Raw genomic sequence first — 25734 nt, 5'->3', positions numbered from 1 at the left:
AGCGGCTATATAACTTGGATGGGTGGAGGTAGTAGTGAGGCTGGGTGGAGAATCGCTAACTGTCCGCCCTGCTCAGTCTATTTCCTGAACTCCAGCTCAGCCAGAGCCCATCAGCCTGCCAGGTATAGTGGAGAGAGAGCCTCTGTATTATAGGAGGGATAAGGATGTACTTGCACTGTTGTGGGGCTCTGGGGATGTATGGGGGGTGTCTGGAGTAAGGCAGAGGGGAGTCAGGAGATCTGGAGGGGTTCAGCCATCACACACCTGGGAGGGGCTGGAATGTATAAAGTCTATTGATAGAGCGTTAGGAGTGTCTGCAGACAGAGCATAAGGGTTCATTCACATGCTGTATTCCTGCACTTTCTGTTATAGCTGTGTTACAAAGTCTAGCGTTTGTTATTGTGTTTAGCACTTTAGGAAGTTTTGTATAGTAACTTCCTGTGGGCACAGTATCTCCTGTCTGTGCGGAAACTGCCCAGAGTCTTCCAGCTATAGCCATACACACTATCTAGCATGGTGCTGTGGGCAATGATTGCACTGTTACCATAGATTTCCATAGGGAAAGCTTTTTATGCCTAGCCAGGTCTGAGGTGAAAATAGGCCTGTGCAGCTGTAGTCAGGGCTGGATTATCCTCTTGTCTAGTGTATCACTCTGTAACCTGCCCTTCCTATATGGCTATTTCTTCCTTTGTATCACTCCCAGAAATAGATTAGGCTGGAATGGGGCCCTAAACAAGGCAGTAGATTTGGGGCCCCCTTTTTGGTAAGCTGAAGGGAGGTCAAATAATGGGGGCAGATGGGCCCCTTGATGCCCACAAGGCCCCAAGTGCCTGCCTAGGTTGCCTGGTGGTTGATCCTGCTTTGCTCTTACCCTGTGTCACTACCCAACTTGTAGCTGTCTTTCCTTGTCACTAACCCCCCTTCCCCCACTTATGGCTGTTGGGGCTTTCCTCATCTCTGTGTACCCCATGTGGCTGTCTCTTCCTCCCTATGTCACTACCCACCTTGTGGCTGTTAGAAACCTCAGTTGGATCCACCCATGATCTGTTATGGCCATTTGCATGTGGGACCCTACACTTAAAGTGGATCTGAGAAACTTTTACTCCTTGCATAATTGTGTTCCTCACATATAGTTTATAGGGCATTCCTCCAGCCAATTTTTTTTTTAAATCCTAATTCCCTAAACTAAACAAGCCTTGCCCACAGCTCAAAGTGCCTTGGCACTCCATGTAGCAAGGGCTTATGGGAGCTCAGTCTGGGCAGGAGGAGGTTACTAGCCAGAGATTTCAGAGGCAGAGGGGAGGAAGGAGCAGGAGAGGGGAGTGAGCTTAGTGCTGGAGATGCAGAGCAGCTTGCCTGTGTAATGTGACAAACAAAACATGGCTGCTGTCATTGTATCACAGGAATAAATAAACATGACTGTTGAAGCTGTTTGCAGCTAGATTTGCTGTGTAAACTATCTAAAGATGAGCTATAGATGAGTTACTTGTCATAGTTTTTCATCTCTGATCCGCTTTAAAGGGAAGGTTCACGGTTGCTCTGTGTTAAAAAAAAAATAAAAAAAAAAAAATCATCCACTTATTTGGGGCTTCCTCCAGACCGTGGCAGGCAGGGCGTGCCCTCGGCGCCACTCTGCAGGCTCCTGGTCTTCTCCAGTGGCGCGCCAGTTCAGCTTCCTGGTCGGGCTCTTCTGCACTCCAACGTGCGCCTCACGCCGTCACGCTGACGTCATCGAACTTCCTCCGGGATCCCTGCAGTCTTACTTATTCCAGCGTCTTCCTCCATCTTTGCTTTACTTTCTGTGACGAGAAGAAAAGTCAAACAGTAGACTTTGCTTTCTCACAATGTGCTTCCAACCTGCTGGCGATCAAGTTAAATCTTCCACCTGGGCAGATCGCCAATTGATTTTGGTTAGAAATCGATCGGTTAACATTTGCATTAAGGATTTCACCACTGATTCGAGCAGTGAACGAATCTGCTGTATTTCGACAGGAATTTGTTGTCATGGGGTACTTTTTTTTTTTTTTTTTTTTTTTTTTTTTTTTTTAATTTTGCACAGGGGCCCACTGTTGTCTGCCACTTCTAGGTCTGCATATCAGGAACTCGCCTGTGTGAAGACCCTTAGTGCAATGATAAAGGGCCAATTCTCACTAGAAGCGCTTTTCTGAGCATTTTGCAATTGACTAGCACTTTTTAAAATCTCTCCCATTCACTTTCATTACAATTGATGAAAATTGCAGTGAGGTGTTTTTTTTTTTTTTTTTTTTTTTGTCTACCTGAATTATTTTCTCTACAGCAGGGGTTCTGCAGGGGTTCTCGACCCTGTGCTAAAGTATCTGCAAACAGTCCATGCTTTTGCAGAAAACTACAAACCTTCACAGGTGAGGTAATTAGTGTTTTAGCAGAGCTCATTAACTAACTACCTCTGTGGATTTCCACCAAACCTGCACTGTTTGGGGTACTTGAGGACTGGAACCTGGATTAGTGGGGGGAGGAACAAGAATGTGGCATAGGACTATTAAAGTGGACCTGGACTCTTGCACAGGGCAGAAGGAAAACTGAGAGATGTGTGTCCTGTACTTAGAGCTTAGCCTGTCTAGTTCCCCATTATCTGACTAAATCACCTCTGTAATTAGATCTCTCAGCTGTGTGCTCAGGAATCTCCTCTGCCACTGCAGAGCTGTCAATTTGTAAACACAGGATGTTAACCCTATGTCTGCTTCAATGAGAGCAGGAAGTGGACACACTGCAGGATCTGTATCAGCTGTATCAAAAAGGTTTTTCTTTAAAGGATATGTTTGCAGATACTTATCTGTTGCATGTTTGTACATTTTTGTGTCCAGCATCTTGCACAGATTATCTGATGTGGAGTTCAGCTCCATAGAATAGACTGTGTAGAGTATGGCTCTCATACTACATGGAAGGGGGTAAGATTGGTCTGTGAGCTTTCATTTTCCAAAGACTTTTATCTCAAGTGTGTACATAGCATAAAGCATGGTACACACTTTGACCAATCACTGACCAATTTTAACACCACAATGGGCTCTATTTGCAAAGCACTCATTCAGTAATGCAGAAACAGATGATTTTACCGATCACCTTCCCACGTTCCAATTCACTAAACCATCACCGCACAGCAAATAAACATTACCGACTAGTGAGGTATATTACCAACTTGTGCGGTAATTGCCTCAAATGTCAAACTGTAATTTACAAAGATTTCCGCATTCTGTTTACCGGCCAAAAGTGTTCAATTTTCTCCAGCTGACAGCAGCTAACTGGCTCTCCCCATGCTGTCTCTCTGCGGTAGGTTTGACAGTCACTAGGGAGAGCCAGGCAGCCAATAGGGAGAACCACTCCACCCTGTTTCTCATGCTGATTTGAAAGGAAGTGTAATTGGGTGGGACTCTCCGTATAGCAAAGAGGGAATTTTCAAAAAGCATCCCTTTAGATGTGCTTATTTGAATTGTAGCATACAGAAGAGCTCCCCCTGGTGGCTGTAGCACATCTAAAGGGATAACAAGGTTGCACTGTAGGGAAAATTGAGTCCTACACACAGCTCCCCTGCCTGCCCGCTGACCTGCTGCATGCTGGTAAGTCACTTACTGAGCAGGGATTAGTGAAATAAGGCATGGTAATTACTGACCTTCTGCCTCATGAGGGTAGGTTAGGTTCACAGTGGTCCTCTGTTGCATAACGCATGCAGGAGTGTGCAGTGGAGCCTGGACATAGACTTTAACGCAAACCCTGCATGCAGCGAGTTAGTAACGCTGTCCGTTACTGTGAACAGCCCCATAGAATTGTATGGGCAGTAAGTTGACCTACAGAATTATTCTGCAATGCAACTGAGCACTGTGAACAGGGCCTCAATATCTGACCCTCATACTACATGAAGGTGGAAAAATTGGTCAGTGATTGGCAAATCCTTATTAAAATTGTGGTTTTCCTGGTTTTTAGGGTGTGTACACACATCCAATTTTGTGACCTCCATGTAGTATGAGCTTACCTACACAATAGTATTCAAAATCTGTTGGCCTTCCTACTACAAGGAAGTGGTAAAGACCCATATATGTGCCAGTTTTTGCAAACTGCGGGTCGTTTGAACCTCCCGTCGTTTGCCCGCTAAATCAGGCGTGTGTACAGACTGTCGTTCGCGTGATAAGAGTGTTTCAGCGATCAGCCGGGCGGATTGCTCAAACTCACTCTTATCACGAGAACTACAGTCTGTACATACGCCCGATTTAGCGGGCAAACGACGGGACGTTCAAACGACCCGTCCGCAAAAAACGAACGTGTATGGGCCTTTAATTTGGCCAATCTGAATTGGATTTGTATGCACCTTTAGGAGGGTCCACTCAATATAAGATGTTGTCCTAGATTGGATATTATCCGGTTAGTGGCAGATTCTGAGGTACTGCACTCTTAGCTTTAGTGTACCTGAGATGAAACCTAAAAATCCATACATACCTGGGGCTACCTCCAGCCCCCTTTGGCCTGATTCCCTCAACGTCCTCCTCAGTCTCCTAGATCTTCAGTAAGGGCTCCCGGTAGCCTTGGCCAGTCTCTGCATGCGCAGTGTGGCCGCTCCACACTGCCAGGAGACTTCTGCGCTTGCACAGTATGCTCCTGGGGGTGGCCGGGCTGTGGAGGCGGAGGACAGCGTAGAGGGAGTGATAATCACGAGTCCAGCTCGGAGCGGTAACCCTGAGCTGTACTCGTGGTAGCCGCCGGAGGTCTATGCAGAGTAATGTGCATAGCGGGTGTTTTTACTCATCTCTCAGAGGATCCTGTAGTCTAAAAGCATGCAAAAAAATTGCAACGCTTTTAGACCCTAAAATCCAGAAAGAATCCTACCGCCAAGGGGGTTAAAGCAGTTAATTTGGGTGCCAGCATCACTTTGGTAAATTGGACGCAGCATAGACTGATAACTGCAGCTATGGCAGTGCCCTGGGGGTAATTTGGGTGGTGTTGGTAATTTGGGAGTATAATTTTTAGCAGTGAAGGCACCCCTACTGGTGGATAATGCAGTGGTTGAGTGTTGAAGGGATCCAAGCGGCTTGGATGACCCACCTGACAGGAGGCCTCAAACTGCCTGAGGGCGTCAACTGAGGGCGCTGGGATTGTTTCTCTTGTCGGCTGATTCTGAGGTCTAACACTGGCTGAATGATGGTGAGTGGGGGTCCCTGTCACTAAATGGGAGGGGGGGCCACCTCACTACCTAACCTGGGGTTCACCTGTCACTGCCTAAACTGGGGAGGCACCTGTGTCGGAGGAGCTCACAATCTACTCCTACTATAGTCCTAGTCTAATGTCCCACCATTGCTAAGTTCATGTAAATTTGGCTCCACCCACATCCTGGTGCATGGCCATTGTTTGGCGCACGTACTTTTACACCCATGCGCTATGCTCGCCACACAACTTCCTCCCTACCCCATTTTCTCAGCATGGCATGCTGTGCCCATCCGCATGGCTTGCCAATTTTTTCCTGACTTCAGCAAATGTGAGTAGAAGCTGCTGCACAAAGCTGTTGTGAACCAGTTAATGGTCAACGTACACACAGAGCAGGTTTATAGGGCCCCATAGTGGGAGAACTCGGCCAACATGTCCCTCAACTTGTATAGTGTTCTGCAAAGTGCATTCTAGTTCCATTCAGCAGGTGTACTTAATTTATTGGACCTTAGCCCACCCTTTTCCCACCCACCAAGTATGCTCTGCAGTGCCTTCAGGTGGTTTTCAAGCCTTGGAAGGCACTCTGCTGGTTGCCACCATAGTGCGACCAACTCTTTTGGGTTGCTACAATTTGGGATATGATGGGTGGGGTTTCAAACAGGGTTGCTCGTAAACTACGCCAGTGCGAATCTACGCATTGTAGTCCACAACTACGTATCGTAGTTCATAGACTAAGTTTAAAAACATTGTGTACGTATTTCCGCGTAGTCGTAGTACCGCTATTCAAAGCTTCGCCTGCTATGCGTAGTTGACGTATGTATTGCGAAGTCAACTGTGTGCGGTAACTACATCTATATGGATTATTATGCATGCGCAGAAATAGTATTGCCCTTCTATACGTATACAATTCCACTTTGGAAGGTGGAATGTACGCATATATTCACCCATGCGCCTATTTAGCGGATTATTGCAGAAATTTTTCTGCATAAGGACATAAGTGTCCGCATACACTACACTTTGCACTATGCAAAGCTTCTGTATTGTAACACGTAGTCTACGAAATGGCAACGTAGCGAAGCTTTTGACTTCGAAACCGTAGTTTGCAAAGTGTAATTGCGTAGAACTACGCGTAGTTCTAGCATAGTGAGGTTGGCTGACTACGAAACTTTTTTTTTTTTTTTTTTTGGAGGTCTCCATGTGTTTACCACAACTCTTTTGTCCATATCCTGTCCTTTCCCTTGTGTCCCAATGCAGCCTATACACCACATCACAATCATGTGGGTCCTTATGCTAAGCAATGAAGTTTTCCTTGCCAGAATATATGCCAATATAGAACCACGGTCAGCTGGTGCCAGTTATCCCACAGGTACCACTCCTGTTCACAAGTACTTGAGAACAGAAAGGACATGGCACACAAAGGATCAACAAGCTGTACTGGAGCAATTGGGAGCTCACACAGGTTTTGGCCTTTGCCCTACCTCAGATGTGACCCTTGTGCTGCCGCACTGCCTTTCCTCAATATTGTCTGTAATGCCCATTGCTGCTTGCTTTCTTCTCAGGCTGTTGCTTTCACCTTGCTTATCTGATTCCTGTTCTATCTTCCTCCCCAGCTGATTTGCTGCCTCCTGCCTGGCCAGTCTCTCCTATAATGTCCATACTTCTCTATTCACATTGCCCTGCAATGGCCTCTTGCCTCCATCATGGCGATTTTGTTCCTCGTGACAGTCTCGTGCTCTTCAAATAATTATGGCTGTTACCCATCTGCTGGGGGTTGCTGGATGACATCCGCTCGCTGGTCTCGTCATTAATGGCTGAATTTAGTTATCTGTGCTAAATAGCATTTTGTGTGGGTGGTGTTACTCCTCCCTGTGGGCTCCACAATGTTTGAACTGAACTTTCTCCAGGTCCAAAAGGTTAATGTTTAACCAGGACAACCAGCTGACCATGCCTGTGTAACTTAGCAGTCTTTCTGTGGGATCTCAGTGACTATATGACCAGGTGGTCTCTGAGGAACCCCACTAAGTGTATCCGTGTTGGTAGACCTGTGTGTAGGGCTGATAGGAAGTTCTTTACATCGTCTGGGCAGCTTGCTCTGTGTGAAGGATGGCAAGGGTTACTTTTACTAAAAGGGACAGTCTGACTGTTGGTAAAGCGTTGATCAGTATAAATATGAGCAATGTTACGGTTTCTACTTTCTTGTGTCCTCTCTACTTCATCATCTCTCCTACTCTGACCCTTAGTGACCAGCAGACGTCTGTCAGAAAACATGGCACAGCTTACCCAGGAGCTGGGCCAGGCATTCTTCCAGAAGCAGCAGCTGAGTGCCTTTATGGCAGACACCTATCTGGAGCACTGGTGCCTGCTGGACATCGACTCTGAGCCCACCACCGCCAGGAACACTAGCATCATCTGCACCATTGGTAAGTAGACCCTTTTTGTTGCCCAGGCTGTTTGTAGGCCAGTGAAGACGGTGGCAGTGCAAGCTGTTTGCCTAAGTGCAGTTATTGTGTTAGTGGGTAAATCCAGGACCAAGGGGAGACGTTTAGGGGACACCAGGACAGTGAAAATTTTATAAAGGGTATTCATAGTTTAGGTAGTAAAAGTAGTAGTTGAAAATTTGGTTGGTTTGTTCTGTAACATGGTGCAGCTTGTAGATTTAGGTGTCCCCCTTTTTTTTTTTTTTTTTTTTTTTTTTTATGGCCTAATTCAGCCTCCCAGTATTTATCTTCAAGGACATCTGAAGTGAGGGATATGGGGGTTACCTTTATTTTTAAACCATGCAGCTTGCCTGGTTCCTGTTCGATTCTCAGCTCAATCGTGTGGGTTTTTTTTTTTTTTTTTTTTTTTTTCTGCTCAATTCTCCTCTTCCGCTTATCTTTTTCCATTCACTTCTATGAGGAATCAAGCAGTAAAACGATCAAGAGGAACATTACGGAATTTATCAAACACATCTAATGAAAAACGTAATGTATACCCAGCATAATGCTTCTAGCCATACTCTGAACAAGCATGCAGCAGATCAGGTGTTTCTGACTAAAGGTGCGTACACACGTCAGATAAAAGTATTTGGAAAATGAAAGATTACAGACCAATTTTACCCCCTTCCATGTAGTATTAGAGCCATACCTACAGTCTATTCTATGGAGCTGAACTCCCCATCAGATAGAAATATTTGCAAGATGCTGCACACAAAGATGCTGTACAGAAACAAAAGATCAGTATCTGCAAAAGATCAATCCCTGCAAAATGCATTCATAGTCTATCTGCAGATCCCATACACACCTTGTTTAATGGACATTCATCTCCAGATCAGACAATTATCTGCCGATCTGAAGATCCAACCTGGTGGATCTGATCTACAGATAATTGTCTGTTAAACCAGGTGTGTAGGCGATCTGCAGATATCGTAGACTATGAATGCATTTTGCAGGAACGGATCTTTTGCAGAAATTGATCTTTTGCAGATACTGATCTTTTGTGTCTGTACAGCATCTTTGTGTGCAGCATCTCGCAAAGATTTATTTCTGATGGGAGTTCAGCTCCATAGAATACTGTGTAGGTATGGCTCTCATACTACATGGAAGGGGGTAAAATTGGTCTGATCTTGCCTTTTCCAAAGACTTTTATCCAAGTGTGTATGAAGCATTAGGTTTGACTAGATTAGCTGCATGCTTATTTCTGGTGTGATTCACACTCCTGATGCCAAATAGATCAGCAGGGCTGCCAGGCAACTGGTATTGTTTAAAAGGAAATATGGTGGCCTCTATCACTCAGTTTAGGCTCCATAAAGGGGCACTATGGCGAAAAAATGTAAAATGAACCATAAATTACTTTTCTCCTATGTTGCTGTCACTTACAGTAATTAGTAATCTGACAGAAGCGACAGGTTTTGGACTAGTCCATCTCTTCATAGGGGATTCTCTGGGATTTTTTTTTTTTTTTTTTGAAAAGCACTTAGTGAATGGCAGTTTGTCTGTCCAATTGCCATAAACTGTAGGGAGCAGGGAAGCTAGCCAGCATCGTTTAAATCCTTTTTAGGGAATATCTTTATAAAGAATAAAAGCCTTGCTGAGAATGCCCTATGAAGAGATGGACTAGTCCAAAACCTGTCACTTCTGACAGATTTCTACTACCTACTGTAAGTGACAGCAACATAGGAGAAAAGTCATTTCTGTCTCCTTTTTACTCTGGGGTAAAATGTGCTTCATTTGCACATATATTTAAAATGTGTTACAATTTTTCGTCATAGTGCACTTTTAATGTTAATCCCTGTCCTGTTATGGCTCCGGTACTGCTTCCAGTTGTCCTTTATGATCCCATCTCCCAACTATGCAGTCATCTTATTACAATGCAAATCCTGCCTTCCAGTTTTTTGACACAGGTTCTGCCTCCAAATGATCACATCTTGTTTTCAGCCCAGGCCCTGCCTTCTAGTGATTCTGTTTTTTGTTTCTTGTTACGGCGTATGCTGCATCTCCTAGTCATGTCATTTTTCTGCTTGTTACTTTAGGCCCCGCCTCCCGCTCAGTGGCAATGCTGACTGAAATGATTAAGGCCGGTATGAACGTCGCTCGGTTAAACTTTTCACATGGGACCCATGAGGTGAGCTGGCACAACATTAGTGGTTGAGTTAGTGCAGTGGCATCACTACTGATTGGCTTCCTTCTTCCAGTATCATGCAGGTTCCATTAAGAATGTTCGGGAGGCCACCGAGACCTTTTCTAAAAACCCCATGTTCTACCGACCAATCGCTATCGCCCTGGATACAAAGGGACCTGAAATTCGTACTGGGATCATCAAAACGGTGAGGAAGCTTAATGGTTTTGTTTTGTGTTCTCTGTAGTGGAATATTTGCAACCTTTAAAAGAGAACCTTAACCTGAGAGGGATATGAATGTTTCCTTTTTTAAACCATACCAGTTGCTTGTCAGTCCTGCTGATCTTTGGCTGCAGTAGTGGCTGAATCGCACACCTGAAACAAGCATGCAGCTAATCCAGTCTGACTTCAGTCAGAGCACCTGATCTGCATGCTTGTCCAGAAAAAAGGAAAAATCCATATCCTTCTCTTCTCAGTTTAGGTTACCTTTAAAGCCAGCTATACACCTACAGATGGGTCATCTCGTCAACTTGATTTCCTACAAAAAAAGTTCTAGGTTCACACTACAGTCCAAAAGTCTGCTTCATGGTAATGGACATATCAACAGGGTGCAAACAAGTCATCCAATAGTAAAACTTCCATGTAGTATGATGGCTTGCCTACACAATCTGTTCATTGTATTCAAAACCTGTAGGCCCTCATGCTACATGGAAGTGGATACATTGGACGTGTACAATCAGTTCAGACATGTCAGCATGCCCATTCTGCCTGGTGTCAAAGTGGAGGGGAAGAAATTCCTGACAGGTCTTACTCAACCACGCACATTAGTTATAATATGGTAGCACATCATGCTGGGTACACACAATTTAATTTCCCATTCAACTGACGGGATCTGATTTCCTAATGTCCAATCTGCTCCCAATCGACAACAGGATCGATTAGGAGCAGTTTGGATACAGAAATGAATCAGGACAGCCGACATTAGTAATGAAGGGGAAAGTGAAGCATTCACACAGCAGGGCTGTGCTTGTACCTGGCTCTTAATTTCCCCGCGGCTGCTCCATGCTCTGTACACACGCGGCTGCTCCATGCTAAGGCAGCTGTAGCATGGAAAGAAATGGGGCAGTGCTGTGAGCTGCAGGATACCTGCAGATATTCTGGTGTCTCAACTTGCGCCTGACCCCAGACCCTGCACAGGTCTGAGGAGGGGGGGGGGATTCTGGGCAGCTGTAATCTCCCCCCTCCGGGCACTCTGTTTCCTCCCACATCCCAAAAACAAACAGGTAAGTTAATTGGCTTCTCCCTAAATTGGCCCTAGACTGATGCATGCACTACACAATGCATAGACATGACTATGGGAGGGACTAGATTGTGAGCCCCTCTGAGGGACAGTTAGTGACAAGACGCTATACTCTGTACAGCGCTGCATAATATGCCAGCACTAATATTTATATCTAAGCCAATCCCCATTAGGGCCAGATAACACTCTACTGTATTAAGCCTTTGGCCTAGCTATTTTGGACAATTCTGCTGCTTCAGAGGCCACAAACATTAAAGGGAACCTAAACTGAGGGGATATGGATTTTTCCTTTTAAAATACCAGTTGCCTGACTCTCCTGCTGATCATTTTGTCTCTAATACTTTTAGCCACAGCCCCTGAACAAGCATGCAGATCAGGTTCTCTGACTGAAGTCAGATTGGATTAGCTGCATGCTTGTTTTAGGTGTGTGATTCAGCCACTACTGCAGCCAAAAAGATCAGCAGGACTGCCAGGCTACTGGTATTGTTTAAAAGGAAACATCCATATCCCTCTCAGTTTAGGTTCCCTTTAAGTGTCAGAGTGCACTACCAGTTTGTCTGCACACACAATCGCATAACAAATACGCATATAAAATAGTTTGCAAAAAGATCGCAGATATTCTGTTCAATTAAAGAATGGCTTTTTCTGACTAACAATTCAAAATTCTGACCAATGTACCACACACCTATTTTCTCCAATCTTAAATAAATTGAAAGCTCAGAAAAAAATGACTGTACATCAAGTAATTGACCATCCATCACACACAATTCTTGATAAAGTTGATCTGCAATTTCCAACATGCCAAAAAAACAGAATCTGCTCCAAAGAGAAGCTCTCGGGTTTTGTTTGTGTGGTTGGGGTCTTTTTTGGGAAGGGGGAGGGACAACCGATCGATCGTAATTATCAAATTGGTGGAAAATTTGATCTTTTACTTGTATGGTGTGGCCATCACCTCTAGAGCTTGAGCCCACTAACAGTTCTGTCGCTGTTCAGTTACACATGTCACAAATGCTGAGAAGCAGACACAACTGCATTAGTGGGCTCAGGCCCTAACTGTGGCCTATAAAGCAGCAGAAATGCCAGCGAGCTGTCAGGCTGAAACCCGATTAAGCCTGATATGGCTGGATGTATGTGCTGTAGTGTTTGTGGTTTGGTGCCCTGCCTCTTCTCTCTGCTTTGGATGTATGGTCTGCTGAAGTGGAGTAAGCACATTACTGCAGGCTACTAGTGTTACCTGCCAGTGTATTTAGTGCCAATCTCTACCCTTGGATTGTATCCTCTTATTGTATCATTGCTTGGGTCTCGGCAGGGGGAGAACGCAGAGGTGGAGTTGGTTAAAGGTTCCATCATCAAGGTCACCACAGATGAGGCTTTCCAGGATAAATGTGACGAGAAGACACTCTGGGTGGACTACAAGAACATTGCTAAGGTGGTGAAGGTTGGCGGTCGGATATTTGTGGACGATGGGCTCATTTCACTGCTAGTCAAAGAAATCGGTAAGTAATGAAGTGGAGAGCAAAGGATGAGGGATGGGAGGGCCTTAAAGGGATCTTAGCAGCACTTTCCGCTATTTGAAACCATGAGCTGCTATGTTTGAGAATTTAACTCACTCGTGCACAAACTTTCACTGCAATTATCCAGGGTCAGTGTGAAGCTCATAAAGTGACTTATCTGTCTGTAGCAGTGTTTCTCTTCCCCCCCCCCCCCATTTTCTGCAGGGGGGGGGGGGGGCAAAGGAAGTAGAATACTACCTGTAATTAACCCCTAAAAAGACTCTTAAACTTTAAAAAATGCCCCTAGGGAGTACTTGCCTCTGGATCCTAACAATGCTTTCCCCATCCTCCTCCCTCCCATGGTGGTCTCGCTGTGCCCCTCGTAAGCCACAGCCGCCAATTTGTCAGGCTGTGGCGCAGATTTACCTTCCCCCAGCGCAGTAGCAGCTTTTGAGATCAGGCAGAATTGGCCAATCCCAGTCTGGTTGTTCTACTACGCAGTAGAACAGACCCGACTGGGATCAGCTATTTGGCCTAGTGCACACGAGTGGTTCTGCTGCGGTTTGCGATCTGCTTGCGGGTGCGGATCCACTAGGGTAATGTATTTCAATGGGCTGGTGCACACCAGAGCGGGAGGCGTTTTGCAGAAACGCATACTCCCGGGCTGCTGCAGATTTTGGATTGCGGATGCGTTTCTGCCTCAATGTTAAGTATAGGAAAAAGCAAACCACCCTGAAACGGCACTTCAGAGCGGTTTGCCAGGCGTTTTTGTTACAGTAGCTGTTCAGTAACAGCTTTACTGTAACAATACATGAAATCTACTACACCAAAAACGCTTCACAAAACTGCAAAATGCTAGCTGAAACGCTGCAGAAAAAAGAAGACATTTCAATCTGCTAGCGGGTTTTGGTGTGCACCAGGCCTTACCTGATTCCGAGCCACTACTGCGCTGGAGCCTGAAGGGAAATATTTACATGGCCGCTGTTCAGAGCGAGACCACAGTAGGATGGAGCATGACGGGAGAAGCCTCAATGTGATCAAAGTTCAAAGTAAACCCCCCCCCCCCAGCACTTTTTAAAGTTAGATTCTCTTTAAATGTAAAGAGAGTTGGGTTTTTTATATTTGCATGCATTTTTAATGTGCTATTGAGCTGTTCTGGTAGTAAAGAATGGTGCTTGGTTCCTCTCCAAAACCTGGCTCCCTGTTCTGACAGTACACTGATCATGTATCAACTATGGTGGGGTTACAATGTGGAATGTTATGGGAGATAGTGACAGATCTCAGAACTCTCATCTCAGGTGTCACATGATCAGGTGACTTATCTAATCAGATCACAGCTGTGACCCAATGACCATTCTCTCTTGTTAGGTGCGGATTACTGCCTGGCAGAAGTGGAAAATGGAGGAAACTTGTGCAGCAGAAAAGGTGTAAACCTTCCTGGGGCTGAGGTGGACCTGCCTGCCCTGTCGGACAGGGATCGGCTGGACCTGCAGTTTGGCATTGAGCAGGGGGTAGACATGATTTTTGCCTCGTTCATCCGCAAGGCGCAGGACGTACACTCCATCCGCCAGGTACTGGGCGAAAAGGGGAAGAACATTCGTATCATCAGCAAGATCGAGAATCACGAGGGTGTAAAAAGGTAACCGGTCTACTTCTTGTGCTGCTAGTTCACACATTAGTTGGTGTTATAATTGTGGTTTATAAGAGCTTGTTTCCACAAGCGGGAATCGACATAATTTGTTTTATGATTGGTTACCTTCTTGGAGCAAAGCATGCGAATTTGCATGCAAATTCACATTTAAATGTGGATTAACATGCAATTTCATTTCTTCCACCCTAAATTTCATGCAAATTGCATGCTTCTATTGTAAACTTACCCTAAAAGAAGGGGACCCAGTCAAGTTCACAAACCAACATTGTCTGGCAGTATTCATGTTCCAAGTGCCAGGAAATCCCTGTGCATTCACAGAATCTCAATGGTCTGCCAGAGAATCTTCCAGGAATGTAATGTTTGCTACCTTCACCTCCCTAGCAGTATGACTGCTTTCAGACTTGGGGTCTAAAAGTGCAATTTTTTTTTTTTTTTGGGCGGGGGGGGGGGGGGTCATACTGCTAATCTGCAGCAGACCTGCATATAGCATACCTCCCCTATATCCAGCACTGCAATTTTCCCTCTGCCCACCAGGTGGTGATCTATGCCTATAGCAGTCCGTTGAATCTCACTAGACTCTAGTGCAGCCTTTCTCAACCTTTCTACCCTGGAGGAACCCTGCAAATAACTTTTGGATCTCAAGGAGCCCCTGCAAACTTTTTTTTGTCTTTTTTTTTTTTTTTTTTTTTGTCTCGAGGAACCCCTGCATTTATTATGCACGAGGCATGGTCTTTAAAAGTATGTGTGGCTGTTTATTTCACTACCCCATTTCACTGCCACTCATTATACCATCTCCTGATGCCCCAATGTAGAGCTTCTTGTTACAGTACTACCTATTAAAGTGTGCTTAATTATACTTCCCCCCCCCCCCCCCCCCCCCCACGATGGGGGAAAAATGCCAAGGAACCCCTGCAGAGTACTCAAGGAACCCTGGTTGAGAAAGCCTGCTCTAGTGACTAGAGAAACAAAGCGCTGAGCACCAGAAGAATGGCTGCCAGGGTCTAACTCTCCTTCCCTGGGATCCAAAGGCTCTGCCTATACCTACCGGCGGCTACTTAGAGTCCGGCTCGGTTACAGCTCTGAGCTGCGGATATCTGTCCTGAGTCTGACTTGGGTTTCCCACTAAGGATAAATCTAGTGACCCCTGCCGAGGTGTTTTAAGTGTGTACTACTATGTAGATCAGTCTCTGGCATTCATGCTTTGTCTCGTTGTCAGGTTTGATGAGATTCTAGAGGCCAGCGATGGGATCATGGTGGCTCGTGGAGATCTTGGCATTGAGATCCCAGCAGAGAAGGTGTTCCTAGCCCAGAAGATGATGATTGGACGGTGTAACCGTGCTGGGAAGCCAGTCATCTGTGCCACACAGGTAAAACTCCCCAGAATACAAATTTATTGTGTAACTGGAGACTCTCTGGCCAAGTTGGGTTATCTCCTTCCTCCATCTAAGCAATAAAAAGGACACCCTGTTTGCCTGTAGACTAATCTGTGTCCCTTCTAGATGTTGGAGAGCATGATCACCAAGCCTCGCCCCACCCGTGCAGAGAGCAGCGATGTGGCTAATGCTGTCCTGGATGGAGCAGATTGCATCATGTTGTCCGGCGAGACCGCCAAGGGCTTGTACCCTGTGGAAGCTGTCCATATGCAGCACGCGGTGAGATGGGGTGGGATCTGGACAAGCCGGCAGCTGTTTAATTCTATTGAATAGTAGTGGCTTTTGTTAGACTGGTAGAAAAATCACTTTTTTTTTTTTAGAAGTGGGTGATGAGTGAATGCAGATAAGTGGCAAGGTGAAAACTGATCTAACCATGTTTTAAGGGTAATTCTAGTGCACCAGTATTTGTGGGGGGGACCCTGGAGGGAAACCACTTACAGTGCTGTTCAACTGGAGGCCTAGCTTGTTTCGTCACCCCCTCCCCCCCCCCCTCCCCTCTAACCTGGCAAGCCCTCCATCCAGTGGACACATGCTTTCAGTGTAAACCAACCCTTTCAATACCTCTGAACCTATACAGAGGCTGACTCAATCTACCTTGTATACTTGCGTATAAGCCTAACTTTTCAGCACAATAAAATACCCCTCGGCTTATATGCAAGTCAGTGGAGCAGGTTTTGTTCTTGGTAGAGGAGCGTAAGGCTGTTGCGCTTGCCAGTTGGCTCCCTGCTGTCTGTGCCCCACATCCCCTGCAACATGGTGTGCAGAGTGCGCTGCTCAAGACTGTGTCCCCCTGGCTTGCGGCGCCTGCAAACATGTCAGGGGCGCAATATCTGCTTCTTCTGTTGCAATCACTGGCACAATCTAGTGGCATCTTGGGGCACAGATTGCTATGGGGAGAGGGGATGACTGTACTGGGGCATATCTAAGACTTGTTACATGTTTGTAAAAGGTTTCTGAGACTCTGTGGCTATTCAGGACATGAGTCAGATATTACATTGTGGGTATTCAGGATGTGAGTCAGATATTACATACTGTAGTGGGAGTGTAGCATCAATAATGACCAGATATTCAGTCTCTGTGCACAGGAGCTGCTGGGGCTGGTCTGGAAGGTCAGTGGGTGAATCTTTTCAGTTGAATCACTGTGGAAGATTGAATTCGGCCTGATGAATTCGAGTAGATTGAGCCTATTGTGTATATGATGTGCAACTGTCACCACAGCAGCAGGTTCATATCAGCCTGACTGATTCCAGTACAAAGTCCAGAGACTGAATCTCAGCAGCAGATTTTGAGTTGTCTGTCTGACATTCATTTATTTTTCTCGCTCCCGCCTGCCCACTCAATTTACCTGCCCTGTCATCCATGAACAGGATAAGACTACCCTTTTTGTGTTGACCAATTAGGAGTTTGATTTCATCCTCAAAGCTGCTGGCAAAGGGCTTGGATCAATATGGACTCCGGGGGGGGGGGGTTCTTGTAACGGAATAACTGACATGATTTGGACACTTTCATGCAGTTTTTCTTTCTGGTACACTGTCTAGTATTTCAGTGATGTCAGTCACGTGAGCTAAAGTAATCACATGACTTTGATAGCACAGGTGTCCTTGCTTTATGACAAAAATGTTTGACCTAAATTCCCAGCCGGAAGTGACTGCTGTGGAGAGGGCATCTGGTATGTGGAGATTCTGTTCCACCTTGCCTGGCATGGGCTGGCAGAGCAGCTGGGGACGGTGCTCTATCTAACCTCTTGCAACAGAAAGGCAGAGAAACAGAACTGTGTAATCGTACACGAGATTTGTTCCACCTTCTGAAGTGAATTTTGGATTGGATGGAAGTCTTGGCATAAACTTTCTTTGCTCACTATTTAATCTGATGACCAGTTTTCTATTTTTGTAGATTGCACGAGAAGCTGAAGCTGCCATTTACAACCAGCAGCTTTTTGAGGAACTGCGCAGAGTGACGCCCCTGACAACAGATCTGACAGAGGTGACCGCCATCGGTGCTGTGGAGGCCTCTTTTAAATGTTGCGCTGGAGCCATCATTGTCCTCACCACTTCTGGCAGGTGAGCTACAAAAAGCCACGCCCTCTAAATGGCCTCATCTCCACTGTTGTGGGTCCTAGATTCATTTAGCAGGGTTAATAGTCCTTCAATGGTTGCTAGGATGGTTAGCACTTCTCATAGCTGAGATATGAACACTGTCCATAAATTCAGTTTACCTCTAACTGTAAGTCATCAGATGGTTCTTTGACCCAAACAAAAATCGATCGGGACATGTTGGAAATCGCTCTAGCAGGTAAATCTGCCAGAAAACTGTATGGTGTACCTAGCATTAGTAGACACACAGCTCAACCTAGATTTTCATGCAGCTATGCAAGCAATGGCATGACATTTTGGTTGGAAGAACTTTATTAACCACTTTACCTCCCTTGCTACGCTTATCTACTCCCCACAAAACTTTACTTGAAGCTCAGGGGAGTAGATAGGCGTACTTGTGGTAAACAGTGTGCTGTATGCCCAATAAGCTATCGATTATGTATATAGGGTATCATTTTAACCGTGACAAGTGAGAGAATAGATTTTGTGGTGTTTGACAACTGAGGGCTAAGTCATGTGACTTTTTTTTTTTTTTTTTAACCAGAAAACTGAATGAAAAGCAATAAAACTGTTATTTTCATGTACTCTATACCCCTAAATAAATACTTGTAAAGCAAGTGACAGCATTGAAAAGAGAATACATAGTTACCCTAGGGACTTGAGGTGCGTACACACATGCGACTATAGTAGTTTGTAACGATCGTTCCCCGATCTTTACCAACGACGATCGTTACAAAAAACGAACCACCGACTATTAAGGCAAACGACGAACGAGCCAAATCGCTACAAAAGTTCTGTCTCGGCGGATTTTAACCAACGACGATCGTTTGCAAAAGTAGTACATCGTTGGAAACGGTCGCTCGTACTAGGCTTGACATGCGCATTTCACTATTTCTCCGTGAAACTTCTCATTATTATGCGCAGGCGCAATAGTTGCTTTACGTGATGTAACGTTCGTTCTAATCAGATCGTTACACACATTTTAAAACTACCTTCACTTCGTTCTTTCATCAATTAACCACCTGAGCGGTCTGGACGAGCTGAGCTCGTCCAACACCGCCGGAGGTCGCCGCTCAGGCCCTGCTGGGCCGATTTTCATCAAATAAAAAGCAGCACACGCAGCCGGCACTTTGCCAGCCGCGTGTGCTGCCTGATCGCCGCCGCTCTGCGGCGATTCGCCGCGAGCAGCGGCGAAAGAGGGTCCCCCCAGCCGCCTGAGCCCAGCGTAGCCGGAACAAAAAGTTCCGGCCAGCGCTAAGGGCTGGATCGGAGGCGGCTGACGTCAGGACGTCGATGACGTCACTCCGCTCGTCGCTATGGCGACGATATAAGCAAAACAAGGAAGGCCGCTCATTGCGGCCTTCCTTGTTTATTATGGGCGCCGGAGGCGATCGGAAGAACGCCTCCGGAGCGCCCTCTAGTGGGCTTTCATGCAGCCAACTTTCAGTTGGCTGCATGAAATAGTTTTTTTTTTTATTTAAAAAAAACCCTCCCGCAGCCACCCTGGCGATTTAATCAGAACGCCAGGGTGGTTAAAAGTTCGTTCGTCGTTCTTAACGAACGATCGTTGTCGCATGTGTGTACGTAGCATTAGCTTTTAAAATATGTATGCCATGAGAGTGTATTACTGTTAATCATGAAGAAAAGGGCTTTTAATTACTGATAGAGTACAATGAGAAAACAAAAACACAAACAAGAAACTAATATATTATCGCCATACATTGTACTAGGAACATTATTTAAATGTTGAGATAACCAGGACAAATTAGCAAATACAATGTGTGGGTTTTACCTATGGTAACATTGTTTATTTGAAAACTATAGTGCATGGAAATGGAGAAATAGTGTATTTTTTTTCCTCATTTTTTTTCCCTTTAAAATGCACAGATAATAGCATAATTACTAAAAGCAAATATCACCCTCACAAAGCATAATTTGTGGCAAAAAAACCAAGATATAGATCATTTAAATCTGATTAGCAATAAAGTTATTGGTGAATGAATGGGAGGAGCGCTGAAATGTGAAAATTGCTCTGGTTTTTAAGCAAAAAAACCCTGTGGTGCTGAAGTGGTTAAATGCATTTGCTAAAGATCTTCTGACTAGTTATGCTAGTTGCTTGAAAATCCAGGCTGAGTCCTGGGTCTACTTCTCTTGGCAACTGATCCCACCCAGGGCCACAAAGGCAATGGTCATGGGCTGGGCAAAGGCGAGAGAGGCTCCAGCCTCAGGGCGTAGTATAGAAGGGGCGCACAAATCACTTAGCTATCATTCCCCTATTGTGTTTGAAGCAGAGAGAAATAAGAAAAGGTAATGCATGGCAGTGCCTTCAAGCCAGATAACAAGAGATTAAAGAGAATCTGTATTGTTAAAATCGCACAAAAGTAAACATACCAGTGCGTTAGGGGACATCTCCTATTCCCCTCTGTCACAATTTTGCCGCTCCCCGCCGCATTAAAAGTGGTTAAAAACAGTTTTAAAAAGTTTGTTTATAAACAAACAAAATGGCCACCAAAACAGGAAGTAGGTTGATGTACAGTATGTCCACACATAGAAAATACATCCATACACAAGCAGGCTGTATACAGCCTTCCTTTTGAATCTCAAGAGATCATTTGTGTTTCTTTCCCCCCTGAGGGGGGAGTGCATAGCAGAACCACAACACTGAAGAACTTGGCAGCCTTCCAGACACAGGCTGACAAGTCTGACAAGGGAAAGATACATTGATTTATTACAGAGACTGTGATAGTACAAAGTGCTGCAGTAAGCCAGAACACATTAGAATAGCTTTTGGAACTTGTAGGATGATAAAAAACAGGATGCAATTTTTGTTACGGAGTCTCTTTAAGGTATTTGGGGGCCCTGGGGTGCCTCTTAGTCTAATAGCAATCAGTGTGTGACAGCTGGGGTGGGAGGGATGGAGGGGTGCACTTTGGTGTCTCAGCCTTGGGTGCTGGAGGACCTTGTCCCAACTCTGGTCATGGGCCTGTTCATAGGGGGCTTTTTGCAGGTCTTCATGAGGTCAGCAAAGTAAATGCAGAGTAGCGATCAGAACATACTGGAGCTGTAATTAGCCTGTCTGAGCAGCATGCTGGCATCTCCATGGCTTCCAGTATAGCAACACCTGTGTGACCCACTGGCATGTGGCAATGCCTACATGCAGCTCAATGTGGAGGCCCCAGCATGCTGATCAGCAAATGCTCTGCCTCGGGCCCTATTTGGACCGAAGCCCAGTACACGTAGGCAATGTTTTGATTGCCCAATTTTACCACTTCCATGTATTTAGGACTTGTCTTCACAATCTGTTTATGGTCTACAAATAGAAATCAGTAAAGATGTGATTACTGACATCTGAGTCGAAAGTATAACTAAAACGTAGCATTTATTCCAATATGATCAGGTATGTAAATCTCAAAACACAATTTTCATGATCATGTAAGTAGATACAGTAAGCAGCCTAACACATTACACAGCTACTTCAGAGGCATAAAACTGCAAGTAGATGTGTATGGAGACAAAATCTTAGTATCTCCTGTATCTACCAAATGTTGTATAAAACAACCAATGCATACAAAGTCAGGAAGCCAAATGCCTCATATCTGTTTGCACTGGCAATGATTCATAATGACCAGGTATGCACAACACTATATTATATGCTTCTGGATTGTGTATATATTTCTTGGTTTATAGATATTTCCATGAACCTCTACTTGCAATACCATGCCTCTGAAGTAGCTGTGTAGCTACGAAATGTTAGGCTGCATACTTGCATGATAACTATATTTGTATAGCGATTTTTCTCCCTGGGGACTCAAAGCGCTGATCATGGAAATTGTGTTATTGATTACATACCTGATTCCTGTATAGGAATAAAGTTGCATTCTATATATACTTGACACTCTCACTGGCCTATAAACGCTTAACTTTTTGTTTGGTCTCTATGATATAAATCTGTACATGGTATTCAAAATCTGTTGGCCCTCATGCTACATGGAGGTGGCAAAAATTTTGGTAATTGATTTGCCGTTCAGGTGTGTGTAATCTAGCTCTAATCATGCCACTCTGGCCCACTAGTTGGACCCTGTCATTGGCTGAGTTCACCTGCAGGGGGCATTCACCCACCATAGTTTCATTCTGTTTTCTCTCCTTCAGGTCTGCCCAGCTCATTTCACGCTATCGCCCTCGTGCTCCCATCATCGCAGTGACTCGGAATGACCAGGTGGCTCGCCAGGCGCATCTGAACCGTGGGGTGTTTCCTGTTTTGTACCGCGAGCAGCAGCTGGAGACCTGGGCGGATGACGTGGACCGCAGGGTGCAGTTTGCTATTGAAATAGGTGAGACTGGCATAGGTTGATGTAGTATGAGAGCTCACCTAAACATTCTGGCCAAGTAGTTAAAATCTTAACATCTGTACTGGCATTTAAGCATGGTACACATGTTCAATTATGATTGGCCAATGTTACCACTCCCACATAGTATGAAAACTTGCCTACAAAATCTGTTAGCACTCACACATGGAGGTGGTAAAATTGGCCAATCCTTGGTCAACCAAAAACAAATGTTTATACCAAGCTTATGGCTATGGTGGATGGAACCAAGAGGTGTGGTCCAGATGAGATGATAGAAGTCTGTCTGAACAGAATCAGAAGGTAGAGCAGCACTGAGCAAACTACAGCATGTGCTGGTAATCTGGATAGGCAGATGGATGTCTTTGTCCACTTCCCTCAATGCAGAGTCGCGGGAGATGAAAGTGCGTTAAAACTTACCTGATCACCAATTCCATGTGGTCACGTGCCAGTGGCTGGCACATCCTGATGGCGTGATGCTGGAATCGGCGATCTGGTAAGATTATTTTTTTCACCCCCAACTGTTATGGCCTACTTGCAACTCTGCAGGGAGAGAGAAGGGAAAGTACTTTAGGCATGTGGTCTGCAGCCTGGGCCACCATCCCTCCCCTTAGTAACACTTCACACTAAATTCAGGACTTTCCTTGCCTGGGCTGAGTACTGTCTGAGCAGCCCTGGTGGTGGGAGCAGTCAGACATGAACAGAGCAGGAAACCATGGAGACTTTCATGTGTGCTTACACCATAGACCAGCGTTTCCCAACCGCTGTGCCGCGGCACACTAGTGTGCCGCGGCATGTTGCCTGGTGTGCCGTGCGTTCCTACTGTATGTAGAACGCAGGAGGGGGAAAGCAGCGCTAGAAGGAGGGGCAGTGGAGGCAGCGGTGGGGAGGGGGGAAATATCCCCCCCCTCCCTCACCTGGGACCCCTCCTTCTGCCTCTCTCCCCCTCCATTTATGGGTGGCAAGTGCGGGGTCGGCGGCGGGGAGGCACGCGGTAGTGTTGTCCGGATCATGAACGATTCGGATCTTTGATCCGAATCTATTTTATGAGTCGATCATCCGAATCATCAAAATGAACGATTCGGATCGCAAAAGGGGCGGGGCCAGGAGCGACACGCCCCCTCTCAGCGGGCAGCGGGGTCCTGGAAGCAGGGATCGCTCTGTTGGATGGGAGGCAGCCTTGCAGGGAGACAGGTAGATGAGAGAGAGGGGACATGGCTGCCACTGCCAGATATGTGTAGAGCACACATACTGGCTGAAATGTGCTGCCCATTACAGGCTGGCTGTTCCGTAGAGCTGCACAGTGAACACATTGGAAACTTTTGGCTCAGCACAGCTCAGTAACTTTGCAGACACTGTGATTGCTGGGCAATTATATGATCCTCCTGCACTCGGCACTAAACAGCTGCACTTATCTTCTTGCACTTATCTTCTGGGAATGCTTTCTTTCACTGTGCGACCTTTTCTTTCAAAGTACACAGATGAGCATATAGGTGAAATATATGTAAAGCATATGACTTCAGCATGTGGGTATTACGTGCAAACATTTCTGCTCTCTGCTCGTCCCTCCTCCCTTCTCTGTCCACTCCCTGCCCTCTGTCCATCTTCTCCCTTTCTCTGTGTCCACTCCCTCCCCTTCTCCTGTCCACAGACCTGTCCTGCTGTTCATTTCACCCCCGAATGCTTCCGGTAGTAAAATGATCCGAGATTCGGATCAAAGATCCGGATCTCTTCAATGATCCGATTCGAATCATCCGGATCATTGAAAAGATCCGAACTTCCCATCTCTAGCACGCGGAGAATTACTCACCACTTCCGCGTTCCAAGCGCCGGCAGCGTCATGTCGTCAGATCTCCGCCTTCAATGCCGCCCACTGTGCTTCCGCTAATCAGGAAGCACAGTGGGCGGCATTGAAGGCGGAGATCTGACGACATGACGCTGCCGGCGCTTGGAACGCAGAAGTGGTAAGTCTGCGCATGTCTCCCCGCCGCCGAGCCGCCCCGCACTTGCCACCGATAAATGGAGGGGGAGAGAGGCAGAAGGAGGGGTCCCAGGTAAGGGAGGGGGGGGATATTTCCCCCCTCCCCACCGCTGCCTCCACTGCCCCTCCTTCTAGCGCTACTTCCCCCCTCCTGGGCATCTATACTGGGGGCAACTGTACTAGCTATACTGGGGGCAACTAAACTAGTTATACTGGGGGCAACTAAACTAGCTATACTGGGGCAATTAAACTAGCTATACTGGGGGCAATTAAACTAGCTATACTGGGGGCAACTAAACTAGCTACACTGGGGGCAACTAAACTAGCTACACTGGGGGCAACTAAACTAGCTACACTGGGGGCAACTAAACTAGCTACACTGGGGGCAACTAAACTAGCTATACTGGGGGCAATTAAACTAGCTATACTGGGGGCAATTAAACTAGCTATACTGGGGGCAATTAAACTAGCTACACTGGGGGCAACTAAACTAGCTACACTGGGGGCAACTATACTAGCTATACTGGGGCACTACCTACCTATACTGGGCACTATGCTAGCTATGCTGGGCACCATACTAGCTATCTGGGCACTATACTAGCTATCTGGGCACTATAGTAGCTATACCGGGCACTACCTACCTATACTGGGGCACTACCTATCCATACTGGGACTATACTAGCTATACTGGGGTAACTATACTAACCATACTGGGGCAACTAAACTCCCTATACTGGGGCAACTATGCTAGCTATGCAGCCGCACCCCAGCCCCCCCCATAGCCTGCTACACACGGCACTGTCCACTAGGTCGCGCAAACACCCGCGCGCCCCCCGCCGTTCCCCGGAGAAAAATATGGTCAGAAAGTGTTCCCCGGGCCGGAAAAGGTTGGGAACCACTGCCATAGACTATTGCATGAGGTGGTACTGCAAGTCTTGTACTCTTTAGATTATTTTTGAGATTCTGGCCAAAGATTAATGTGCATGCTGCCCTGTTAAGCCATCTGCCATGGTGGATCAATAAAAGTGACATGTGCGCTCTGCACGCCTGAAGTGTAATTGTGTCTGCACAGCGCTCGCCCCTTGCATTGTCGTCCAAATGTTTTGTGGAACAGTTAAAGGCCACATCGAAGTAAACCTGAGGTGAGATGTGGAGGCTGCCATACTAATTTCCTTTAAACCATACCAGTGGCCTGGCAGTCCTGTTCCATTTGGCTGCAAGACCAGAAACAAGTGTGCAGCTAATCTTGTCAGATCTAACCATGTCAAATACCTGATCTGCTGTATGCTTTTTCAGGGTTTATGGCTAAAAGTATGAGGCAGACTATGAGCAGGACTGCCAGGCAACTGGTATGGCTTACAATGAAATAAACATGGCAGCATCCATAAAGCTCCCCTTGGGTTCACTTTTAATAGAAAGTGATAACTGCACCTATATCTCACATACCATCTTTTCTGCATCGTAACTTTTCTATTTTCTCTTTCTAGGAAAGGTCAGAGGATTTCTGAACAAGGAAGATGTCGTCATTATTGTGACTGGCTGGAGACCAGGAGCTGGATTCACCAACATCATGCAAGTGGTCAAAGTCTCCTAAAGTCATTTCCTGTTGTGTTGCCTGGCAGAGCTGGCACTCCACATGTGTGCAGGGTGACCCTGCATTAAACATTTTTGCACA

The 25734-nt window shown here is 46.0% G+C and overlaps 1 protein-coding gene across 2 annotated transcripts; it reads left to right on the top strand.

Annotated features, from left to right (window-relative positions):
• Nucleotides 1-18: 18 nt before the first annotated feature.
• PKLR (pyruvate kinase L/R) lies at nt 19-25734 on the top strand. 2 transcript variants are annotated; one of them, XM_068252555.1, is made up of 11 exons: nt 19-122; nt 7410-7589; nt 9680-9771; nt 9842-9973; nt 12375-12561; nt 13927-14197; nt 15426-15576; nt 15709-15861; nt 17536-17702; nt 21885-22066; nt 25547-25734. In XM_068252555.1, exons 2-11 carry the CDS (start codon nt 7436-7438, stop codon nt 25651-25653), a joined length of 1596 nt encoding a protein of 531 aa, XP_068108656.1. In that variant the 5' UTR covers nt 19-122; nt 7410-7435; the 3' UTR covers nt 25654-25734. The 2 variants fall into 2 exon arrangements, with proteins under 2 accessions (XP_068108656.1, XP_068108655.1); XM_068252554.1 differs by lacking the exon at nt 19-122 and adding an exon at nt 7148-7315.

The sequence above is a fragment of the Hyperolius riggenbachi genome, chromosome 9, assembly GCF_040937935.1.
Source record: "Hyperolius riggenbachi isolate aHypRig1 chromosome 9, aHypRig1.pri, whole genome shotgun sequence".
Lineage (NCBI taxonomy): Eukaryota > Metazoa > Chordata > Amphibia > Anura > Hyperoliidae > Hyperolius > Hyperolius riggenbachi.
The sequence above is the reverse complement of the archived record's forward strand: the minus strand, read 5'-3'. Positions and strand labels throughout refer to the sequence as shown.